Source organism: Ceratotherium simum, chromosome 18 (genome assembly GCF_057802395.1).
Source record: "Ceratotherium simum simum isolate JZ-2026a chromosome 18, ASM5780239v1, whole genome shotgun sequence".
Classification (NCBI taxonomy): Eukaryota; Metazoa; Chordata; class Mammalia; order Perissodactyla; family Rhinocerotidae; genus Ceratotherium; species Ceratotherium simum.
In genome coordinates this window covers 13,273,017-13,298,800 of record NC_141917.1, presented here as the reverse complement: position 1 = coordinate 13,298,800, position 25,784 = coordinate 13,273,017, and the positions used below count along the sequence as shown (strand labels likewise).

Here is a 25,784-nt window from a genome sequence, read left to right as displayed (position 1 = left end):
CACCTTTCCTGGTTTTATTCAGAGTTGAGCCCAATATCTCTCTCCTACTCCAAAACCCCATTGCTATGGCCCCTATACCTATCACGACAGTCCCCCTAAATAAGGTCTGCCTTCCCGTTCTTTAACAAGTGTCACAAATAATGTTTTCTTTAACAAAAGCCATGAGGAGGAGACAAGAATAAACCCGGAGGAAAGGGAAACATTTATCCAGAGAAGGCACTAAGTAGAAAATTGTTTCTAAAAATCAACAGGTAAAATTTGCAAGAAAACCATTTTTGTCTCAGTGAAGAATACTTGAAGAATTGAAACCGTTCTACCCTTAAAAGAGATCTGTGCTGACATACGAAGCATCTTGAAACAGAAGAAATCTGAACGTCAAGATATTGGACATTTATCCATTAAGGTAGTATGGAAGACGTTCCTTCTTGAATCAGATGTTGTACCAGATGATTGAGGGTTCCCTACAATTCTAAGCTTCTATAGTGTTCTGTCTTAAAATATTCTAAATACACTTCAATGAATAAAGTTTATGAACCATATAATTGGAAGGAAATGGACTAAAATGTTAACAGTGATTATCTGTAGGTAGTGAGATTATGGTGATTGTAATTTTATACTTTTTGCTTATTTATATCCTCTAAATGTTCTATAATAAATACTTTAGAACATTTTAGAGAAAACTCTTTAAAGTAAAGGAGAAATTCTGCTTATTTATATCCTCTAAATGTTCTATAATAAATACTTTAGAACATTTTAGAGAAAACTCTTTAAAGTAAAGGAGAAATTCTGTCTACATATACTTGACCAGTTGGCAGTAGATAAGCCACTAGTATTTAAAACCACACTAGCTTTAATTTCTTATGAACTGGATTTAAAAATCATCATGGCATAATAACATTGAGAAGGTAATCTCTGGTATTGGTTAACTCACAGAGACAAATATTTTATAATTTTTCAAGCTGATAATAAGAAAAAATAACCACCAAGGATGATTCATTTTCTTCCTCAATTGACTCTTTCAGCTGTTTTAAATTAAATTTAGGCATTGTGATACTAGAATATAATAATTAAAGGCAGGACACAGTGTAGACCTAATAGTCTTATTATACCTTACATTACTGATGAATGTTTATTTTCCAAGAATCTCATCTCACTTTTGAGTTACTTTAAGCGCAAAGCAGTTTCAAGGCAAAAAAAAAAAAAATGAAGAAACAGAAAACAGTGTATTTTTTCTATTCTAAGTGTACCTAGTCTGAAAGGACAAATCGACATGTGTTAAGGTCAATAAACCAACTGAACTACTGCAATGTGAATAGTAAGCAAAATTTAGCACAGCTCCACCCAACCTTGGAAGAACAGAAATTCATTCTGAAATAAACAGAGGGACGACATTGGGAGCCCAGACATTGTAAGCACTCCAGGAAGTTTACAACAGCTTCAAGTACTTTCTAGGAAGGCTACAATCCTTTCTTGGCATAGATGATCCTCACAGATACCAGAAAGCAACTGTTGGTCCAGGACAGTCTAAGTGGAGCATACATTTTATGCCCCTTAATTCTTTCAGTCTAGATTTGATTATGAGGTTTCCCGTTCCCCATGATGACATGCTCATATTCTCTTCATTTAGTTGGAGTTTGATTTTATGCAGGAATGTTCCTCTTCTATTGTGGACACACTGGGTTTTTTTAGCAGGCTTCCCTCTAGTGGAACAGCAAGCTCTTACCCTGTTCCTTTGAGTGGCCCAGGTCTGTTTTGAATAAAGGCTCTAATTGTTTTGAGATTCTGACATGAGATACTCATTGTTTTACACTGATTAAATGGCTTCTTGATCATTCCTCCCAGGACTGGATGTTAACCAAAACTTTAGGGGCAACCAAAAGATGCCTTTGGAATTCTGGTTTCCATAAACAGGCACTCTGCTTTTCTCCCAGACAAGGGATAAGCAAATGAGCTACCAACACACAGAATCCTCAGGAGAGTTTTCAGTGGTAAGTAAACTGGGTAATCTGTGTAGACTCTTCTCATGTGCTCCTTGCCCAGGATCCCTGCTCCAGCTCACCAACCATGCCTGCCATTCCCTACATGGAACTTACTCCCAATCACACATTCCAGCCCGCTGGCAAGAAATGCTGCCCATCCTCTCTGCCAAGTCAAAGTCTCTTAGACCTTACACATTAACTCAAAATCCAGGTTTCCCTGCAGGAGTCCCTTCTTCACCCCACCCACGGCAGATGACCTCATCCTTTCCCCCAGTTTCTTTCATCACTTCCACATCATTTACAACAAGCACACAGAACGGTATTTTACTTTTTGGTGGGTGACTTCATGCTGGTAACTGATCACTGTATCTGTGTATATGTGTGTGTCTTCTATTCTATAAAACCCCAAACCCAAGCATTCAAGCTCCTAAACAGCAGGAGGCATATGTTCTAATGCTGTTATAATATTTCAAAGAACCTTGTGCAATACTTTGCAGGGAGGAGGCTCCTTATTTTCAGAGGTGAGTCAGAGAGATGCTGATGGGCTAGAAGCTGTAATGTGGAATCCAGATCAACAAAACTCAAATTCTTCAAAAGTTTCTTCTCATCACATTCTGTGGACTCTTCTCATATCTATGCATATCATGATTTCTGTCCCCTGTACCTTCCCTTATACAACAGAGCCCTTGGCTATAGATGTATATATGTATGGATGCATACGCAAGTATGTACACACACACACACACACACACACACACACAAAGAGCAATGCAGATGTGTGGAGGAAAAAGCACTCTACTGGGAAGTAAGACAACTGGGCTAAGGTACAACACAGCAACTTAACGGGGTACCTGTGCACAGGTGACTGCACTTCTCCAGCTTCAACGACCGCATTCACAAAATGGAAGGATACATCTAGGACATTCTAGAGAAGATGAGGTCTCATGCTAAAATACCATGATAAAAGGAAAGCATTTGTCATGGATTTTTAAAAATGGATGAAGTCAGAATCATTCATTAGTAACCATATAAAAAAAAAGGTTTGAAGACAGTGCCTTCTCAAATATTGTCCAAGAGAGTTTCTTTCTCTACTTTTCTACATAAAGATGTACCTAAACTTAATAAATACAGAGAATAGCTACCACTTATAGAGTGCTTACAATGTGCCAGGAACTTGAACCCACTTCAGGAATTTTTAACTCATTTAAAAATCTCACAATTGCCTTATGAGAGAGGTACTAATATTCTCATTTTAAAGATGGGAAACTGAGGCACTGGGAGGTGATTTCTCTGGCTTAAGGTGACATAGCTTATAAGTGGCAGAGCCAGATTTCAAACTACGTGATGACAGATACACATTATAGAGAGAGGGTTCTGTGAAGAGCTAAACAATAGTAGAAATCCCTGACTCTCAGAACTTTGAACCTAGTGGGGCAGATAATGAATGTCACAGGCTCTGGGAGCTGGGAGCAGCCGTCAACACGGGTCCACCAATTATCTCATCCAGACATCTTCCCTTTCTATAGGCTTGAGGTCGCTCCTTGTCTCTTAAGCACAGGACAGGACATAAATTACAATGTACAATAGCAGCAGAAAGATTACTGTAGGCAAGTTGAAGGTTACCTAGATTATAATTTAATCTTCTACAATAAATGAATAAAATAGAGTCTAAGAAGAGATAAAATTCAATGTGCTAGTAACAATAAGAAAAAGAGGGAATTTTCTGACCCACAGCAATTAATGCGATTGCACAAATTATTGTTCCAAGCTATAACCAACAGATAGTAACCCCAACTCTACAAAGTACATTCTAACACTTCATAATCCTACCAGGTTTGAGTTAAGAGAGAGAGGGGTTATCAACAGCAAGTCGTCGAGAAATCACACACACGGACACACAAAGACATTTACCATTTTGATTCTAACAGAGAAAAAGAAAAGTAAAATATAATTCCACTAATTTGAAAAGATTGTCTTAGGTTTCTCACGAAGAGGTTTATTGGTTCATTATAGAAATGAACCCTCCCACCTCCCAAGAAGAAAGCTTCATTTATTCACACTAATGGACCATAAAATCCATTCCTTTAAAGTTTATTGCACTGTCTTAGTCAAGCCTTTTGCTTAGAGTAGCAAGAATGTCCATGTCTTCAATCTCCCAATCCACCGAGCACTGAAAGCACTCAGGGAATCACAGCTCTATGGTTCCACATGAGAATCAAAACCAAGCCACTCCACACACTCAAGTTACTTAGTGGTTGGAAGAACAAAACCAGGTGCATAAAACGTTCTACTTTAATTTCCTGGAATTTGATGTCCATGTTTGCTTAAATGACAACATAATAAAAACTGAGAGCCAAGCACCATCTAAATTAAATCCACCTATCATCTCTCCTAACACCCAAATTAACTACGGCAAATAAACTGTCACCCTAAGTATTCTTTCTTTATATTGAACATCAGCTCATATGGTACAAACTGCCGACTGTCCCCCCCAAATCCATTCTCCTCTTCTTCCACAGTAATAATTTCAGCAACTCAAATGCCACCAAGCTAAAGGCCACATTTCCTAGCCTCACTTGCAGCTAGGTGTGGATACGTGGCTCTGTTTAGGGCAATAGGATGTGAATAAAAGGGATATCTACAATGTCTCAGTTATTTTCAACCTGTAAAAAAGTCACTCGCCCCCGAGTTCCTTTTGTTCTCTCTGTAAACTGGAACATGTGAGCAGATGATGCCATGGGAATGATGAGCCAAAACAACGAAAGGAAGCACATCCTGGTATGACTTATGGAGAAGACCAATCTGGACTGCTCACCTCCTGCATATTATATGAAACTTTAAAAAAAAAATGCTTTTGTTTACTCTATTTTTGTAGTCTCTTGTGAAAGCAGCTTAGTTTTATCCTAACTAATAAACTCCATGAAATCGACTGGTTAGCACCATTTACCCTAACTTAAATCCTCTGTAAGAGTGTTCAACAGGACATTCTCAATGACAGACATGTTCTATAGCTGCACTGCACAATATGGTAGCCACATGTGGAGAGTGAGCCCTTGAAATGCGTATAGTCTGCCTGGAGTATTGAATTTTTAACTTTATTTAATTGTAGTTAATTAAAATTTTAAAAGCCATATGTGGCTAGCTGCTAGTTGCTACTTTATGTGGACAATCCAAGCATTGGGAACATCTAAAATTGCGAATGTACAACAATCGGGAAGACCCATTATCATCATAGAAAGACCCAAATTTCAAAGCTTAGAGGTTTTGCTAGAATGTTACAGAGTAATAGAAGGCCTCATACCACGATTTTCTCAAAGTAGAAATAGATTTTGAGCTGAGACTAAAGTATGAAGTGTTTAGGGTTGTATCGTCATTTTAAAGCTGACACTAGCTTATATTTCAATATGAAGGACACCTGGGATTCTTTTACACTATCATCAATGTGTTTATCTTCCATAAAATTAAAGGCAGCAGATTATTTTTGTTGAAGAGATAAATGCAAAGCAGTTAGCAACAATCAGGCTAACCAATAAGTTACTCTCTTTATTCCATTACACCGAGACCTGGGAGAGTAAAACTTCATTTAGGGATATTTGGAATATCTTCTGATCCATCTGGGTACTCATCTTACAAAACTCTACTTTGGAGAGGTTAAGTTGGCATTTATATTTTAACGTACTACAAAACTCCAGGAAAATACTTGCATTATAAAGGAGACGACTGCTATGTGAAACATTCATCTGAAACATGTCACTGAGGCTCTGCATACAATTATGAGAAACAAATAAACCGAGCTGGGCAGACTGCCCAGAGACAACAGTCAAATATAAACTTTAGAGAGAGACAGAGAGACAGAAATGAGGGAAGGTGCTTGGACAAGTGGGGAGGATAAGGGCAAGAGAAAAGGCGGAACCAGTGGTGAGGGATGAGGAGGGCAGGGAGGGAGGATAAATCAACCAGAGCAGGACAAATAATAGAACAGTAATGAAGGAGCAAATCAAACAGAAAAGTCTGGTCCAAAGTCTTAAATGTATTCACAAAAGCCCTCATTCAGGCATTCCCGTGGGGGATTTACACAGACACATACAAAATTTACATAGTTTTGCCCCAGAGTGAGTTTATTAGTAATCTTAACAAGTGGACACCCCAGCCTCCATTGATGGATGAACTTGATCTGCAATGAAAACAGTATTTTCTAACTACTATTAAAAGCTTCAGATGAATCCAAATCTTTGCTCGGTACAAAGAAATTTATCATTGTTTAAAGATTTAACTGAGCCAACTATCAAGCAATAATAAAGAGGAAAATGTATGCATCTCTTGTCCCTTGGCCCGAGAGCACGCGTGGACAGACAGGCTCATTCTTGCAGGGAATTTGGGCGTTTCTTTATTCTCCTTTTACCAATAAGAAAGGGGCACTGCACTTAGTTATCCATAGGACTTGGAACGACAAAACTGAAGTCTCATGATAGCTTTAAGTCAAATGATATCATTCAAAGAGGAGTAGGCTCTGTGCACTCAGAATAAACAGCTAAAATTTTTATTTCCCAAAGTGAAAGTGTCTGAAACTACAGTTTATAAACATTACCCAGACCTACAATGTAGAATTATGGACTAATGGCTGGACTAGGAGATGTGGTTTCTAATTCTAAGCCTGCCTTAAGCCAGCTAAAGAATAATAATGATAATTATAATATTGTTATATATTATTAATATTAATATAATTATATATAATTACTATATTTATTATATAATGTTGTATATCATTATATAATAAATGACATGTATATAACAATAAATGATGATAATAATAAGAATAGCATCTGATTTAATTTGATTCTAAGCTCCATCTAAATCTTCCAATCATGCATTCTGAGATCAAGAAAGCTGCAGCATCAATGTATCTTAGATTTGATGAAATGCAGATTATAGTAGACCAATAAGTAGTGTCTGTCATGTGCCAGGTACTATAACTTTGTATCTCCTAATTCAGTCCATCCCCCAACAACTGTTGAAGGGAAGAACTGCTACTAACTCCATTTTCCATATGCAGAAATCGGGGCACAGAGAGGTTAAGTAACTTGCACACGATCAAGCAACTAGTAATTGGCGGAGCCAGTTTGAAACCCCAAAAGTCTAGCACACCCAGGTCTGTGCTCTTGGCCACCGTGCTCGCTGTTGAACCTCTTACAGGGCTTTGCACAAATCTTTTCAAGCACTTGGTACCTGAGATTCTCGTCAGTCCCCAAAACAAGAGCACTGGACTAAGCCATCTCTAGGGTCCTGTCCAGCTTTAAAACTCTGGGTTCCCTGTCGTAAATAAGACCACATCACATCCTCTTGTAGGACAGATATCATATCACTAAAGAACAAATCGTACTTTAATTTTAATTGTATTTTTAATTTACAGGACAAAACTGAGGCATTTTTGTTCTTGGTTAAATAACAGTAATTTTAAATAAAGCAAATATTACCCTTTAGAAAACCCGATCACTACTTTTGTACCACCTTCTGTCTAATTAGGGTATCTTTTTCAATTTCTGTAGTGTTGGCCATTGAGGAACAAACTAAAATCATAGCAAATAAATGTGCCAGAATCCGCAACATAGCATATAATCTGATCTAGTGACTATTGAAATAGGAACAATACAGTACACATATACATATATACCACACACGCAATTTGTGTATCTGAATAGTGTTTTACACTGAATTACATTGAAGACTCTTGAAACAATGAAATTTTCTCCACCAATTTTAGAATCATTAAAAAGTCCATTATTGTATAAAATGACATAGAAAACTACAAATCCAAGTGTTACTCCCTACTAATACCAGGTCTGTCTTCAAATCACACAAACACCTTATTTCTTTACTTCCTAGGAATGTCTACATTTGCCATAATAAAAAGATAGCTCATCTCTTTCAGATCCTTCATGCAATTAGAACTCAAAAATGAAAACTTCACAAAAAATAAACCACATTCTAACTTCCCTGCATCAAGTGTTGATCTGAAGGGATTGTCCAAAAGAGGGAGAAATAGAGCATAACATGCTGTTCCTCCGACAACTTCTTCTAGCTATAGACAGGAATTTCCTGTTTTAAAAATGAATTCCAAAAAACAACTTTTTTTCAATTTTATAAGTTTATGGCAGAATTTATTCAAAGCCAATCTACTAGTTTACTGGGCCAAATCAGGAGAATTTAGAAATAGCATGAAACAGGATTTGAGGTAGATTCTGACTTAGCTACCTTAAAAATGAGGCTCCGTTGAGGTCGCCTGTCTTGCAAGTAGAGGGCCCAGATTTGAACATGAGCTGTTTCATTCCAAAGCCGGTCAACCAGCACCCCGCTACTGTATGCTTTTCTGGCTTCCTCACCAGACTCCAAGTTCCCAGAGGACAAGTGAACATCTTATTCATCATTTTATTTCATGGGCAGGCCAAACAGGGAGCAGGGTGCTGACACATAGAAGGAGATTAATAAAGATCTGGGGGCTAAATGAATTAATAAAGGAACAAACGCCCAAGTGTATCAGTCCTTGAAAAATTCTCTGAGATCCTGGGTGGTAATGACGAAAGGAGAGATGAAAGGTGAAATTAACTGTTCTGTCTCAAGAACCAACTCAATGGAAACTCGGCTCAATCAGAAAGTTAAGGTATGTGAGCTAATGTGGCATCAAACCACCCAAGCCAGAAGCTGAAGTCTTTCTAGAGTCTTCCATCTCACTCATCCCCTTCAGCCAATTAGTCACCAAGTCTTTCTACCTTCTTTTCATCACTGAAACCCACACTCTCCTCTTCAATCATTATACCCTCGCCATTAATTCAAGCTTTTACCTGCCCTCACTTCGCTGCCCTTCCTACCTCCCACCACACACTACAGTTAGGGTTTTGATGGGGTTTAATGAATAGCACCCCTTTCTCCCACCCAGGTTCAAAACAAATTGAGGAAATGATAAAAAAAAAAAAAAAGAGTGGCACATAGAAAAATGGCACCTTTATTTCTGGGAACTCTAGTTCAGCGGTTGTGGTTTTAGGTCTGCAGCAAAGTGGCTAATACTGAACTCAAGTGTTGGCAGCATGAGACCTATGCTGGTCTCTCACAGACAGAAGAGCCTCCCCCAGAAGAGCTGCTCCCTGAGGGCAGCTCCCTGCCAAGAGGAAAACAGGGTAGAGATGAGATGTCGACTTTATGTCTTCCAAATTTACCAACCAGGTAAGTAATCCAGGCCAGGTGTTATATTAATGACGCTCCCTTCACATGGAAGTAAAAACAAGGAGTGGAGAAGGGTAATCCACACACCTCTCCAGTGCTCCCCCTAAATGTCCAAGGCTGCCCTTGCTAAACACTTGCCACTGGCTCCCTCCTGCCATCCATCTGCCTTCACATTGCCTTCCTGACCGTATGAACCTGCCTACCTCTCCAGGTATGAGGCTCAACTCACATCCTCCTTTTCTCCCCTGGTAGCTTACCCACTGGTTCCTGCCTCCTTGTCTGACCTTCTTTTGTTCCCCCTACCGCCTTCTCAGCCATGCTTGGCAAGACTTTACTCGTCTTTCCAGACTCAATTCAAGGTCATCTCAGATAAGAAGTCCTTGTGAGCACACCCAGCTAGAGCTCACCATAGCCAAGTTCGTGTCTCCCATGGCACGCTGTCGTTTTGCCATCCATGTCTCCTCCAGTACTTTATTAGTAGGACCCTGAAGTCAGAAACAATTTCTCATATTTTTAACTACCCCCCCCCAATACCTAGTACAGATTCTGGTATGTGGATACCAACAAATATTTATCAGATTAGAGACATGCAAGTAGCTAAATGCAATGTAGGACATAAAAAAGTCTACACAAATAAAGTGTCACAGTGGTTCAGAGAGAAGAAAGAGCAAATCCAGTTGGGAGCACCTGACATATTTCCTCGAAGTAAGAGGTTAAACATTATAAATAAAGATATATCAAAGGGAAATCCAAGAAAATTTCATTTTAAAAAGCTAACATTGAATTGGGCCTGAATTGAACAGGACTTCATGGATAATCACATGGGAAGAATACCCTAAGAAAAAAAAAACAGCATGACAAAAGACATAAATATAGAAAAATAAAAGATATATTTGGGGAACACTGAGGTTCCAGGTTTGGCCAGGATCTAGAGTGCATATAGAAGAGCAGCCTGAGAGAAGGCTGGAGAGGGAATTTGGCTACAACATGCACAGGGCCTTGAGTACCAAATAAAATAAATTTCAACTTAATTTACAGACAATGGAAGTCGAAGCATGTTTTCTAAAAGAGTAGCTGGTTAATTATGCCAAGGAAATTATATAATCTGGATCCTTGCAGTAGTGATAATAATAAACTAATCATTTGTTTTTCAATTACTTCCAAATTTCTCAGGATCATACTGACTCTGAGCTTATAATAGTTTGGTAATCTCAATGGAACATTATTTGAGCATAATAAAATGACTAATAAACTATTTAGGATGATCATGAGACTACATATTAATTTGTAGTCATTTTTCATTTTGCTTATGATCCCTTCAACCCACTCCTGCATGTTTCATCTATTTAATATGTACTTGCCACTGGTCTATAATGTAATAAGATTGCCAATTTCCCAATTCTCTTAATAGACTGTAACACAAATAGCTGATTTCAGGCAATAACAACTATGACCATCTGTTTCTACTTCACTATTTATTCTACTACAACTACGGTGAGCTTTAGAGATCACTCTTCAAAGAATAGTAGACAAACAGCAAAATAGGACCATGTAGGAATTACTGAGATGTCTGATCTCAGTGCCAGAGTTGAACAAATGGATCAGACAGATAAATGGTCTCTAGACCCATCTGCAGTCAATTCTGAGTTATAGCAGCAGAACAACTTTGAACAAATTCCAATATGGCTCTTCAAAAACAGCACCAATAGCAGCAGGGGAAACTATAAGCTTGTTTTTGTTCTTTTGCCAACTAGATATGTGCTATTGATCAAGTCACTTTAGCATACTGGGCTTGATTTCCTAATCCATACAATCAAAGGATTAGACCAGGTTCTCAAGCAGAAAACCAGTGTATGTCTCTTAACTGTCAGCTGAAGACCCTTTTAAGGACAGCCAGGAATCCTAGGAAGAAGATGATTTTCCTAGCAGTGGCATCCTGCCCTTGACCACTGCCAGAATAGCATCCTATTTCAGCTTCTCCATTGTCTTACGTTGGGTTCCCCAGTAAACAGTCTCTGAGATGATGTGAAGGGCAGGTGGTTTATTCAGAAGTGATCCCTCGGGTTTGCACTTACGAAAAGCAAGGGAGAAGGCAGATTGGACAGAGATAGCAGTCGTTCTGCGATGCAGCTGCAACATAGGACTCAGCCAATGCCATGGGGAGCTCTGGACCTAAGATGGCCCTCAAGAGTGGTCCCAAATTGTACTCCCACTTCAACCGGTCATTGGATGGGGGCTGTTCCCTTGCCTTGGGTGAGAGTAATTTCTGGAAAGGTGGTGGGCCATGAACCACCAGTGGCCAAGACGCTATCAGTCGGCAGCATGAGTGGGTCAGTCCTGGAGGGGCTAACTGGACAGAGAAGTAGGACAGCCACTACATTCACCTCAAATCTTCTGAAAGTAAGGCAAAAAAGGGAGAAACATGGTGAAGAAAAGAGAAATGGATTACAAAGAAACAGCTGGACTAAGAAAATCAATGTCAGTATCCTAAAGCCTCGCTCTCTGAATGACCTTGGCAAAGCGGTTTCATTTCTTTGTGTCTCCATCTCTCTGTAAGGTGATCTGAGGTCACTTTCACCACTGAAATATCCAGGTTCTATTCCATATTTCATTCTTGGTCAATGTCCAAAGCCCTTTGGGTACCTACCTCAAGGATTACAAGTATTCCTAAGGAAAAAAACTACTCATACCAAAAACTTCCAGTAGCATTTGAAATTCATCTTCGTCATGTGTGAAGAGATGATAAGCAGCAGCAAATTCAGATCTACACACTACAGTGGACACACAGCAGTCCCAAGATTAAATTAGATTTGCAGGCAGCAGCTCGGGGATTTTGACATTACACTGAATACAATTATTCAGTTAGTTGTATCTTTATTGCCCATGCTCCCCCTTGTGAGGCAATTTTCCTTATTGGAAGTAAAGCAACCCCAACCAAAGCATTTAAAAATGATCCCTTTCCTGTTTTTATTAGCCTGTATCAAACAAATGACTATTTGAAGTACAACCAAAGGGAGGGAATTGGCTTTTTATTGCTCAGTTCATGTTGTTATGGCTTAAGGAGAGGAGAAAGACACCCCAAAGAACTACTGTCTCTCAAAACAAGTTCACAGGGTAATCAACAGGAGAGGTCTTTCAAGAGAGACGGAAAATAGAGAAAATTATGAAAATATAATTAAAGAAGCAAAGTGGATACAAAATAAAGTGTGAAAAGTAAGCTGTTCAGGACAGAAATGCCATATCTTGACATTTACTTGCATACTAGTAAATGCACAATATACATCGTCCAAATGGGGTGACAAATCTTTTCAACCAACAGAGCAGCTGTTGATCTTTAAAATCAAAAACTTAAAAAACAAAAATGAGCACATGAATGCTGCCTATGAATCTGAATTTACACTCTGGCACTTCAAAACAAATGTCAGCCAGGCTCGGTGTCATGCAGAGTAAAATGCCCTCATCTGAGCCGAACACAATTCAGGTATATAAACAAACTAAAATATACAATTCTAAGTGATATCATGTCACGGAACCATTTCAAGTCCTTTGTTCCTAAAGTACAGTCATCTCTATCCCAAATTCCATCTCAAAAAGCTCATACGTTGGACTATTTGCTCCTTCGTTAGCCTGATTCTTTTGGTGACCTTTTGTCTGAAACTGTTCCTCTCACAGATACCATATTATTAAAGAAATAAATGACACTTTAATTTTAATTGTATTTTTTAAGTTCCATACAGGATATGTATTTCTCTCCATTTACAGAAAAAAAAAATAGATGTGAGGAATAACGGATTGCTTAATTTGTAGAAAGGATTATTTAAATATAGTCTCATGTACGTGTACACACTACAGCTCAATATCAATTTTCAGTTTTTCTCAAATTGATTATTTCACTTCTGATTTTGGTAATGTGGGAAACCAGAGGCAGAAGCTCTACTATAAGCCATTTAATCATAACACACACACATCATAACTTTTATATTTTGTATAATAAAAAAGGGGAAAATAGAGACGCAAAACCCCCAGCATAAAGTAGATCAATATATGAATTTAAAAGGATTCTTAACCCTATGACCCTTTAATCCAGAGAGAGATCACAGAGCCAAAGGTTTACTAATTTAAAGGTCAAATTTTTTAAATGTTTTCCGATTTAATGATTTACTTAAATTGTCGTATAAACTCAATTTCCAGGTCAGTTGAAACAAATATTACAAAACAATACAATTTTCACTAAAAAATACACAGTATCATTTCTACTCAATACTAATCAAAGAAAACCATTAAGTCGACAATATTGTAAATCACTGAAGTTGAAAAGTCTTCAGTAATGCTAAAAATACATATTTCATTTTTCCTTGAATACACAAGTTAAACTATTTGCACCCATAAGAACAGATGTAACTGCATTGTTAAAATAAAAGTCCAATTTAGAATATCCTCAGAAGAAAACATATGTCCAGAGAAACTTTTTTTTTTTTTGGAGAGTAAAATTTCCAAGTCTAAGAAGGGTTCACTGAAAATATGGCAGGGTTTTCACAAGCTGTTTTTAGATCCAATAAAGATCACAGCTACAGATTTATCTTCATTTAACTGTTTAACAAAAAATATATTGAGGACCTACTACGTGAGTGGGATCATATTCATGTCAAGGTGAGCAAGTGGTAGGATGAGCAATGGATAAGTACAAAGGAATGGGAAATAGAAAAAAAAAACAGAGATGAAACTAGAGGATGGTGGATGGAAAGTAATGAAATGAATAAGACGGATTCCTATCACACAATGGCGGAACTTCAATGACTCTTGAAATCAACTCATCGTTAACAGGCTTGCCCCAGGTCCTAAACACTTCTAAAGACCTCTGAACAATGTGGTTAACCAACAGCAAAGGACACGAGAAGACTGAAGAGAATCAGGACTCCGGGGATGCTGAGAGTCCCCGATTTAGAGTTGATTCTCTGATCTTCCTAGCAGTAAAATAACTTTTTCTAAGTCTCCTGAGAGGAGGTTTTCAGAGGAGGGTAACATCCCGGAAAGCACAGGCTGAGTTTTATCACCCAGCAAGTGCATTCTAACGAATAATGCCATTTTGTCATGAGCATTTATCTAACAATAATTCACTTTGCATTCTCATTATAATAATTTTATCACTGCACAGCTGCTCCCCTGCACAGTGGCACAGCTCCGTGGCCTGAGATGACCAGTGGGGAGCCAGGCTTCTGTACTTATAGAACTGCAAAAGCAATTAAATGATGTATGATTGCAGGCTGCCATTTTATCCCTAGGTACAAAAAATTTAAAATACCCTCAAGAATGCCTGGTGATCACCCTCTAGCATGATTAAATTCTTTTTGTCTTGTAGCACTTAGAGAAGAGTGATGGTATAATGGAAAGTGTACTAAATTGAGAATCAGAACGACATCTTCTAATCTTCACTGTAAAATCAAAGCAAGTCATGTAATCTGCCAAGGCCTCAGTTTCCTCACCTGTGAACTGGGCATAATGAGACACCCTTCCCATAGTCTCTGTGATGATAAATGAGATTAATTTCTGAAATGCTCTTTAGTTTCCAAAGCAATGTCATAGACATACTCATGGAGAAATCTCCCAGGGGCTGGCAAAAGAGAAGGACAAACTCTCAAACACACTTTGGAATAATTCCCCATATTAATGGCTGTTTCAAACCCATAGTTTTGAAACCAGAGGGAAATATATGATATAACTTACAGGCTATTTTAGCGAGGAAAGCAAATGTGTGCACCTTGCTCAGTGCTCCATCAGCTTTTGTTCGTGAGCAGGTACCAAGGCTATCACAGCACAAAGATAATTAAAAGTTCATAATGCTCTGGAGACTCGGAGGACAGTCTCTCAGCTCTGCTTTGCGCTGCAGACCCTAAAGAATATGCTAATTATTTTACATGCTAACATTATTACAGACACTAGATAGCCTGCCAATTTGTCAGCAGATTGTCGCCTAATGAGCAGTTAATTTGTCCTTGGGAGAGCCAGGTAAAATGAGGGGAAAGTTTCCTTTGAAAGATGTCTTTCATTTTTGATCACCTAGTCCATAAAACAGTCACTTTTTTTTTTTTTTTTTTCAGCTACTTCTCATTCACTGCAATTCTCTGAAGCACACAGACAACACAAAGATGGGGAAAGACTTTGGCTGCAAATGAAATGACCAGGCGGGAGGGGGTCCCGGGCACAGTGGAGAGGGGCATGGACTCCAGCACAGCCCGGGGGATTTCAGGCATGTCTGGGCCACTTAGCAGCTGTGTGCCCTGGGCAGGGGTGAGCCCATCTCTAAGCTTCCGTGTTGGCAACTGTAAAATGATATCACTAGCACTGCCTCCCTGGCTGTTGTGAACTACAGGAAAGAGTGTGTGTGAAATGCTCAGAAGAAGAAGTGGCACCTCATACGTGCTCAATAACTGTTAAGTACTATTATTAAAATGACCGAAAATATAACAAACTTGGCAATAGCCAAGCCTATCAAATATTTATTAACAATCATTTTTGTTTTGTGAGCTAAGAGGTTTTTAAGAAAAGAGAGCAGAGTAGAACATTAATTCTGTTCTTTCCGTTACAGGGCAATCAACGCTCTAATTCCCATTCTCTCTGAATTTCTTCTCTTCTTCCTTCTCCTTGTACTTATGTTCTTTCTGCCACTCACCCTCAGTCTCATTCCTGTTCTTCCTCTTCCTGGGGTCTGAGCTACCTCTGCCAGCTGGGACGGGTGAGATCCGGCCTTACCCTTGGACTTAACCCAGGCGCTCCCACGATTTGACTCAAGTTCTCGATTGGACTGAAAGATCCAACTGCACACATAACTCGCCTCTTCCTGACTTCTCCACCTTGCCAACAAGTGGGTTACTTGCAGCCAGAAGGTCAATCCACAAGCATAAGAAAAATTCCCGAAATCTTTGTCTAGAAATTTTGATTCTCTTTCCACTGCTACAAAATGCGGCAAAGGAATTTACCACAGAAAGGGTAGCAAACACAAAACGTTTTAATAACATTTCTACACATTGCTCAAGGCTTATAAAGTTACAATTATGAGTTCCTGCAGTGTTAACAACTGTTTTTCATTTTGATACTGGTTTCAAATTTAAATAGGAATTGACAGAATGAGCACACCTAATGAACAACTTAGAGATTTACAGCTCCAGAAACAGGCTACACTTCTTGAATCAAGGAGCAAACGGCGAAAATACTGACCATGTGTTTATATTTCATTACCGAGGAAAATTCAGAGATGGTTAATGACTATTCATGACAGAAATTTTAAAGTTGTGCGTCTTTGGGGTATTAAATTGCACATTTTGAACGTATCTGCCCTCAGGCTTCCATTCTCCTTCCCTGCGGCATGAAGGCTAGTGAAGTACCCAGGCTGGCCAGATCTTTCTGCCCCTCCTCTGAGGCATTCCAAGGTCCTCATTTACGGAAACCACAGGAATCACTTTCCACGAAATAAACCATATGAGAAAAGGAACATGAAGATTTTCGGGAACAATTAGGGAAAGTTTCTTAACAAAATATTTAGTTTCTCCCAAGGGTAAAGCTACTCCATGTCCAATTTACCTGTTTTGCTGTTTTCGTTGCTGTTGTTTTAGAAAACATGTGCATCCTTTAGATATTTGGGGAATTGTAGACACTGTCCAGAGCTGTCATTATTTAGAGAGTAGTTCTATTCTTATGCACACTTCCCACTTATCACTTACACTGACACTTAGCACATCGGAGAAGTCGGGTCCTCCTGTGAATCAGCCCTTATCATCTTGCTCTGAAATCACTGGCCTCCCTGCCTAATTTCTCACTTACACACTGAACTTCCTTAGAGCAAGTCTTATTCTATCTAGAGATTTAATGCAGTGAGTAGATGGAAGAAGAGCTTTAAATTTCTGTAACCAGAATAAAAACAGCTACATTCTGGGAAGGCTCAGCTGATACAGACTTTATCACCATGAGGAAGAACTGCTGCTCTGGCTCACTCACGGTAGACATGGTGCAGAACAAGAGTGTATCAGAGTTTCTTGAGGAGGACGCCATCTGTGTGTAGTTCTAGTCAATTGTAGCTTCTGATCAAATATCACTAACCAATAATACCAATTAGAAGCCTTACAGACAAAGTTAAAAGATTTATTCAAGACATTCAACATAAGCACAGTTATGGATCTTGCTTCATGTTTAGTAGATTTACGGGGGATAATAATAATAAACTTGCTTCAAGTTTGCGTTTTAGGGGAATAAAAAAAGTAACAGTAATATTATAGGTAGAGTTCACATCCACTACTGCACTGAGAATAAGGAAAAGCCATTTATCAAAGCTAATTTTTGGTGCAGGAGGTTATGTCCCACAGCAGGCAGGGAAATAAATCAGTAGATTTTCCAGTTAATATCTAAATATATCTGAATAGACATAAACATACACATATAACAGACTGAAAGAAGTAACCCAGAGAAAGTGGGGGGAGTACTTTTTAACAACTAAAATGATAGACATATATGAGGGGGAAAAAGTAGCAATATGAGTTAGGACCAAACAATAATCCTTCATCAAACAATATTGCACATGACAGAATGTGTGCTAGGGAACGTGGTGTAGGGTCCTATAGAAAACCAATGATCAATGCAGAAATTTCTAGCTCAACATTCTTTATTGTGATCCCGTCCTTCCCATGTCAGAGGACTCACTCCCACATTAGGTAGCCTATCTCAGATGTGGACAGATCTAATCATTAGCTCTTCCTCAGATGGAGCCAAATCTGCCCTCTAGTAACTTACATACATTGGTCTTTGCTCAACACTCTGAAATTCAATTTTCATCATGACAGCTCTTCAAATAATATTTTTTAAGTTATTAAGTTTCTAAACTTCATTTATTCCCTTCTTCATTATTCAAAGACTTTATTCACTCTAGATTTTATTCAAGATGCTGTCAGGTATTTTAATACATGCCTAATGCCATTTTAAGATACATGATATCTAGAAGGTTCCACCAGTCAAACAGCCAAGCAAAGTAGTCTAAGCAGCTCCCAGAGATATCAGTAGATAAGGGCGAAGGGCAAAAGTGATTATTAATTACTCAAAATCAACCCAGAATTCATTCTGTTTCAAAGGGTAGAGGGAGTTAATACAAAGTTTATATGAGTTGATTTCCAAAGGGAAAGAAAAGTTACTTCTCTTTTCTTTCCCTTGTTTTAAATGTGCAAAAAGATTCCCCAAATCTCTGAAAATATCTCCTCCTTGTCAGACCAAAGATGGTATTCTTAGCTGCACTAATGCTTCGATTTGAACTGAACGGTGGAATCAGTATCATTTATTTTCTGATTTTCATCAGAATAAAATTATTTACTGGCGGCAAAAGACAAAGACCTACTTCTACCCAAGAATTTAGGAGACCTTCAGAGGTACCGTCAAGGAGAGTATTCACATACTCAGTAAGTCAGGCAACATCTACCAGTCACAGCATAAAGAGCATGTCTTAGGCACCCCTCCCCACTCCCCAAAAGTAGTCACAAAATATCAGATATAATATAACTGGATAAAACCTATTCATAAAGACTCTAGGCAAAAAGTATGCCCAGTGGCCAGACAAACTGTTCCATTGTAGCTGACTGTTTATAGAAGACTGATGATGTTTCACTTGCATAAAATGATGATTTATTCCCTCCAGCATGAAGAGTATTCACTTTGTTAAAACACAGTGGTTCAAAGTAACAGTGAACATGATACGTTGATCCTCAAGGGCAGTCCTTCACTTCCTTTAAGTCTTGGTCTAAATGCCAACTTTTCATTAAGGCCCGCAGTGACCACCTGAATTAAAACTGCAACACCCTCTTCCCCCCAACCCCCCCTCATCTTAATGTGACAATTCTCTTTTCAGAGACCTTAGCCTCTTAGAACATACTATATTGTTTACTGAATTACCAGATGTGTGTGCACTTCTTAACTTTTCTACTTCCCCTCCCTCCCAACACACACACACACACACACACACACACACACACGAAGATAAGATTCACAAGGACAGGATCTTTATCTGTTTAATGACATACCCCAAGAATCCAGAAGAGCTCCTGACACATAGTAAGAAATAAGAAGTCAACATATATAGGCTGAATGAATGAATAAGTGACTCTGGGCTTAGACAGTCTTGGCCCTGAGTTTCAATTCCACCTATACTAGTTCTAGGACACTGGGAAAATGATTGTCTTCTCTGCACCTGTGTTTCCTCTTTGGTATAATGGGGACCACACCAATGCCTGCCCCATAGGATTGCTGTGAGGATTCTGTGAGTTAGCGTATGTCAAGGGCTTAGAATCATGCTTGGACAAAGTAAGCTTTCAATAAACATTAGCTGCCATCGTTATTATTATTTCAAGATATGTTTCTCAAGGTGGTGATGGATGTGTGATGATTTATGCCCTCAGGCAACTGGCTCTTCTCATATCGGAAAGAGCGCAGATCTGAGATGGTGAAAATGGACCCAAGGCGCTTGACAGAGCCGCAGAGCTACCAAGAGTCAAACCTATCACTAAGGCCTCATCAGCTCCAATTCAACAACACACAAGATTTTGCAAAGGAGCTATTAACAGTGTAAGTATTACAGCCTCAGACCTGCTGGAGTAGAATAAACATAACAATGAAGCCACTAAGTAAGCGAGGGTGAGGCTTGGACACCTTAAAAGGCAGGGAAAGCAGCTCCTCTCTTCCTACTTGAACAGAGAGATTTGTTTATTTGGATTAACAGGAGTCAAAGCTAATGGTTCTAATGGCTTTGAATCACCCCAACTCATTCTCCAGGTTTCTACACATGGGCTGTAACGTACACTTTATGAAAGAAGATAAAGAGAAAAAACAGCCATCCACAAAAGAATTTACCAGAACATACTAATCATTTAAACATTGGCTTATGTTTCTAAAAAGTTAAATATCAGGAATGGTATGGTAACTTTTTCCTGGAGCAAAATCCAAGTCTGCCTAAAGACTGCAAATTAAACCATTAACCTGAATGTTCACTAAGTATTCAGGAAAACAAAACACTTTGGGAAAGACCCATTATGATTTAGAGACCTTTAATCTAGGGAGAAAAGCAGGGATTTCAGGACTGACTGAATTAGGGGAGGAAGTGGAATGAGTGAGGAAGATAGAGATGAGGGACAAGGGGAATGACAAGAGGGAGGGGAGCATTTACTGATTTCATGGCAATAATAGTCTTAACTTCTCTATTTATGATAACAGGTCTTCCCACGGGTAATCTTCTCCCTTAAGTGGTCCATTAAGAGCAAAATAAAATGAATGACTACATGCTGAAGGACTAGAGCATGACAAAAAATGCCAATAAGGAATTTCTCTCCTCACTCTAGAGAAGAAAGACCCCAAGACTTTGGGGGCATTCAGCAAGGTCACAGTAGCTAAGTTGAAGCTGGAATCAAATTTCCAGACTCCCAAGTCAACACTCTGTGCTCCACACAAGAACTTCCCTAAACTTGAACGTGCACTTGATAAATGATCAGTAGTTGCAGGAGGAAGATTCTGCATTTCTGAAAAGCTCCCAGGGGTACTGACGCTGCTGGTCCTTGGATTACAGGAAGTAGGAAGCCTCTGCCCTATCGCACCTGTTAAGGTAAATCTCAGGAATAATTTTTTTTAATAAAAGTGATATTTTCCAGGAGAAGGAGAAATACTGGATGAAATTAGATGAAATGCTGAAGTTTTAAAAGTTCTAATACTTCATAACAATATTTTAAAATTTAAGAGTCATTTACACAGTGGTGTCAACTGCCATTAGTAAGTAAAAATATGCTCAAGTTGCAGATTTTTAAAGTATACACAAACACCAGTGTTTTACAGTTGAGCAATCTCTGACTGAGCCATTCTATGGATACGCATTCATTGATAATCTGCCCCTTGTGTTTGAAATATACCATACCTAAATTACAACAAATCTATAAAGCTGTCTTAATTATCAGTCTCCTTTGATCATAGAGATACTATGTCTAGGGGTTTCTCTCACTTTCTTTGAAATGTGACATTTTAGATGAGAAAGTTGTCACTAACACAGCAAATTCCAACAGGCTCATTTGCACAGATTTTACCATCCCATAGCACAATGTAACAAAGTTGACCATACCCAATTACATATATTATAACCCTATTTAGGAGAGATCTAGTGTAACTGGGGGGAGAAAAGATATTTTAAAAGTTCTTGTTACTTCCATTTCTCTATTTTTTCCTCTCCTATCACAGAAGAATCTCCATGCATTTGAAGAGAGGTGATGAACTCTAAACACAATGTGTCCCTCCAGCCAAAATTTAGTCGCCTCCCAAAGCTTCCTATTGGTCCCCTCAAGTCAGCTGAGCCCAAGAAGTTCTTCCTATAAAAAGTTCACAGTGTATCTAAATCTGATCCCAGTAAAATTTCACTTCAGCTGAAGTGAAAATGCAGAGGTAGCATTTACGGATAACAGCTGGAGAACATTAGCTCTCTGTCTCTCCTTTTCTCTCCCAAGGGTTGCAAACTCTGCTGTTCAGACAGGAAGTCGTCATACACCACACACTATACAATACAAGAACGCTGGGATATAGGAACAAGTTGCAGAGGATTACGAAGAATGTGGAGGGGTTTTGTTCAAGAAGGCAGAGCAGTGACTCTATGCAACTCTTGGGGTGTCCTTTACCCCCACAGTGTTCAAGTAGCGTAACATATGCACACCCAGAATTGACAAGCACACGCTTCACTCCCTGAAAGCTTTTTAGTAACTCGAAGCAAGAAGACTTAATCTTTCATTTTTCCACAAATTTTTAAAACCTCAACTCCAAGAAGTTTTGGGGAGTGGCCAAGATTCTCCAATAATCATTTTTGGCATACATTCACATTGGCTATCTAAAATGTCAATCTTTTAACTTTTTAAAAATGAAATTGTCAAAAAAAAAAAACTCTCTCACATAACTGCCCAGAATAAGGAAATATATGTATTTCACATATATGTGGAATTCAAAACATGATGATCTGGTAAAGAATGATTTAAACAGAAGGTTCTTGTGGATATGGTTTTTTAGGGTCGGTTTCTGCTGTAACTTCCCAAAGCTGCTGAGAACGAACACAAACACAAACACGGGGAGAGACATCCACATTCTGTGGCCACAGCTCAAAGTTCTGAACAGGATGATAGGAGTTTCCCTCACACCACATGCTGAATAGCCATTCTGCATTCCTACCAGTCAGCAGGCGCTGGACCCCGTTTGCAACCGCCTGTCCTCTGGGGGCGTGCTGTAAAACCGACCCCTGTCTCTTCCACTCCCCTCCAGCCAAGTTCACGAAAGACAAACCTTCCCAACTTTGGAACTGCGGAAAATGCCTTTGCCGTATGCATATCAGGGGCATGCTGTTAATCAACTGGGTTACAACACTACGGTTTTATGCAAAGACGGGGAGGAGGGGCGAGGGAGAAGCCAACCCACACATCCATCATCCTTTTAGGAGTGGGTGGAGTTTAAAGTTTCCCCAACTTCCAAGTTCCCACTTGACAGGCAATATTTCTGGGCAATTTCCAGCCCCACGTAACAGATGGTCCTTTGCCCGTCTTGAGCCCCAAGAGAGCCCAGACAAAGCCCCCGGCCACTCCTCGCCTCGCAGGGCTGATAGGTGGTTAGTTTCGCGAAGCTGTCAGCCCAGGGGCAGTGAGCAGAGAATGGAAACTTCTTCTTACAGACGTTTTTCTTGCTACAGGAGAGTCCAGGGGACTGGAGCACAAAGGCTTGGGAAAGTTTTCACTGAGTTATTTTAGAAAAACGTCTTCCGCCGTCTGCCAAACCATCATCCTAAACCCCAGATGCCCAGGGAAGGAAAGTTGAGGCACATGTGTTCAGAAATACGTCAGAAATGCAACTTGAGCCGCCCCCAAGACAACCTGGGAAGTTGCTTAAAGAGACCCCCACGGTGGGAAAGCATCCTTGAGGCGCCTGAGCACTCAGTGCCAAAAGGGAAGGTGACGGCCCGGACAGGGTGCCAAATGAGGGTGCGCCACGGCAGTGTGCGAGAACCTTCCTTCCCAGGCGGGAGGGCGAGGGGAAGGGGAAGGGGGGCGATCCGGGAGTGTGAGGACGGGCGGCCCACTCACCCTCACTGCCGTACTGTTTGCCATTGTTCGCGCCCATCCTGCCGCCGTCATGCCCGCCGTCTCTCGGGACACTCCATAGCTGGGGCGCACCGCCTGCGCGCTCCGCCAGAGGAAAGCCCGCCCGACGGGACCGTTAGCTGCGCATACCCCACGCTCCGGGGCCGATCTCCGGCCGGGGGCGGCCCCTGCACTCCGGTGGGAGGAGGCGATCGGTCCCCTCCTGACACCCCCGATTGGTCTGGGTGGGGCCAGGGGCAGCCGCCGCTCTTAGAATCCGCGTTCAGGGCCGGTGGGCGCAGCGCTGCGGAGAGCCCGCGCCCCGGGGCCGCCCAGAGGCTCACCGCGCCGCCGCCGCCGGGTCCCCATCCGCCCGCCCCGATCCCCCTGCGGTGGGCGCTGAGCCGCGCGCGCGGCCGGGGCTCCCCTGCTCCGCCGCCTCCTCCGGGCGCCCCTGCGCGCCCGCGGCTTCCCCGGGGAGGGCGCGGCGGCCACTTGTTGCGGGTGCCCCGAGCGGGCAGAGACTTGCGGCCCGGCGCTGCTCGCCCGCGGGCCGGACTTTTGTTAGCGCCAGGCGCCTCCTCTCGCCGCCCAGCGTCAATCACAGCTGGAGCCCCGGGGAGGAAGGCCGGCCCGGAGATGCGCGGCCTTTTAAAGGGGCAGCGCGCCTTTTCGGGGCTCCGGCTCCCGGCCCCAGCCTCGACTCAGGCCCTGCGCGCCTCCGGCGAGTCGCTTTGCGCGAAGGAACGTGCTCTTGGCTCTATTTTACTATTGTTCTTTTATAGGCTTGGCCCCTAATTTGTAAGATGAGCCTCCAGGCGTCGTTTGAAATCCCTTGGGCTTGCCTGCAAATATGGCCTATTTTAGGTGTGGGGGCATTTCAAATAAACCTGCCTCAGAGTCTGGTTCTGCCTGACAATTTCAGGTATAAATGCTGGCATTCTCCTGTGGCTCGGCTCTCATGTTTGGGGACTGAGGCGGGGAAGGGAGGGGAGAGGGAGAGAAGACTTGAGAGGAACTTAGCAGGGAGGCACTGCGAGCCAAAGACGTTCCCCGCCCCGGCGCGGGAGGTTTCCTGGCTCAGAACTTTTAAGAGCTTCCGAGCCAGGAAGTGTATTTTCTCCCTGTTTCTATGGGGCTTTTTTTCCTTGTGGTTGGTGTTACTCTTTGTTTAATACATTACAACCTCTTTTGGAGATTTATATGGCACTTCTACAGCCTTAAAACGGCCCTTTGGTGTTCCCTCCATTAAATGGAAAAAGGAAATTCTTCTTAATGTTTTATTCACTTTCCATGTGAATACCTAAAATTTTATAACATTGCATCTTAGTAAAGACCCAGGCATTTACAGCACAAATTTCTTTGTAGGGAGGCAAACACAGAACACAGTTTCTCCTAATAGGTATTAGATGTTTTAACTTAAGTTAAACTTATATAATGGTGTGTGTGTGTGTGTGTGTGTGTGTGTGTGTGTGTGTGTGTGTATAAGCATATATGATACATGCATGGAAAACCAGAATTTTTGTAATTACCTATTTCTTAAAAGCTTTGTGACCACATGCAGAATTGTTAGTGATTTAACTTCCTATAGATTCTATTTGGGGAATTTTCTTTAATTTGGTACAGTTTTCTTTCTTGAAGATAAGATAAAACATCATGTTCCAAAATTTAAAAATCTAGATTTATTGTGCAGGAGAGATCATGTATTGAAAGAGAAATCATAAATTCATCCATTTTCAAGGACGGGATTAAATAGTTCTGTGTTGTACTGATCACATTCCAACTGTACCAGTCCAAAGAGATCAAGGACTGTATTTTAATTCATCTTTTCATATCTAGAATCTAGCACACTGCCTGGCCAGTAATGTGTGCTTCCCATGTCCGTCGAGTTAAATTAAAATCTTGTGTCATGGACCCTACATAGGAGATATAGGTGTCAAAAATTGGGGAGAGTAAATGAGTTTTCAAAGACTCCCCCTGAAAGCATAAATCCAATCTAGAAATGAGCCAGGGTCTACATTATCTTCATCCAAAGTGGGTTTCTGCACACCTGGTCCTTGAGATTTTCCATCATCATTTAGGGAACTTCCCTGGATTTGATCACTCCGAAGTTTTAGTTGACGATAAACCTGCCATAAAGTAGTGGAACAAAGAAAGCTCATCTGGATATTCAGAGTAGAGTTGACAACTTTCTATTTTACATGTTGTTATCTCCCTGATGCTCTCAGTCCCTCTTTTCAGGTCTACAAATCAGGAAACTGACAGGAGAAGAAACTGAAGCTTAAATGGCTTAAATGTCTAGTGTCACCCAGGTGGTAAGTACCAGATGGATTCAGTTTCTCAGGTCCTCTTCTCCCCACCCACTGCCTCTCCTGACCTGGCCATTATTTCGTCTTGGAGTCACTCCCCCGGCTTTTTCGATGAGTCACCTTCCAGAGTCTTTAACATCAGAGCAAAGCTAACAGTG

At 40.6% G+C, this 25,784-nt stretch overlaps 1 protein-coding gene across 3 annotated transcripts in view; it reads right to left on the bottom strand.

Moving 5' to 3' along the window:
• FBXL7 (F-box and leucine rich repeat protein 7) overlaps window positions 1–25,784 on the bottom strand; it is a 399,891-nt gene that overhangs the window by 360,874 nt on the left and 13,233 nt on the right. For 2 of the 3 annotated variants that reach the window (XM_004422686.3, XM_087443151.1), the window contains exon 1: window positions 23,321–23,878. The exons of the other annotated variant lie outside the window; for it this stretch is intronic. In XM_004422686.3, the coding sequence (XP_004422743.1) occupies window positions 23,321–23,357 (37 nt within the window). In that variant the 5' untranslated portion in view covers window positions 23,358–23,878. Of the gene's footprint in view, window positions 1–23,320; window positions 23,879–25,784 lie in introns of those variants that run through there. 3 annotated transcript variants of the gene reach the window in all.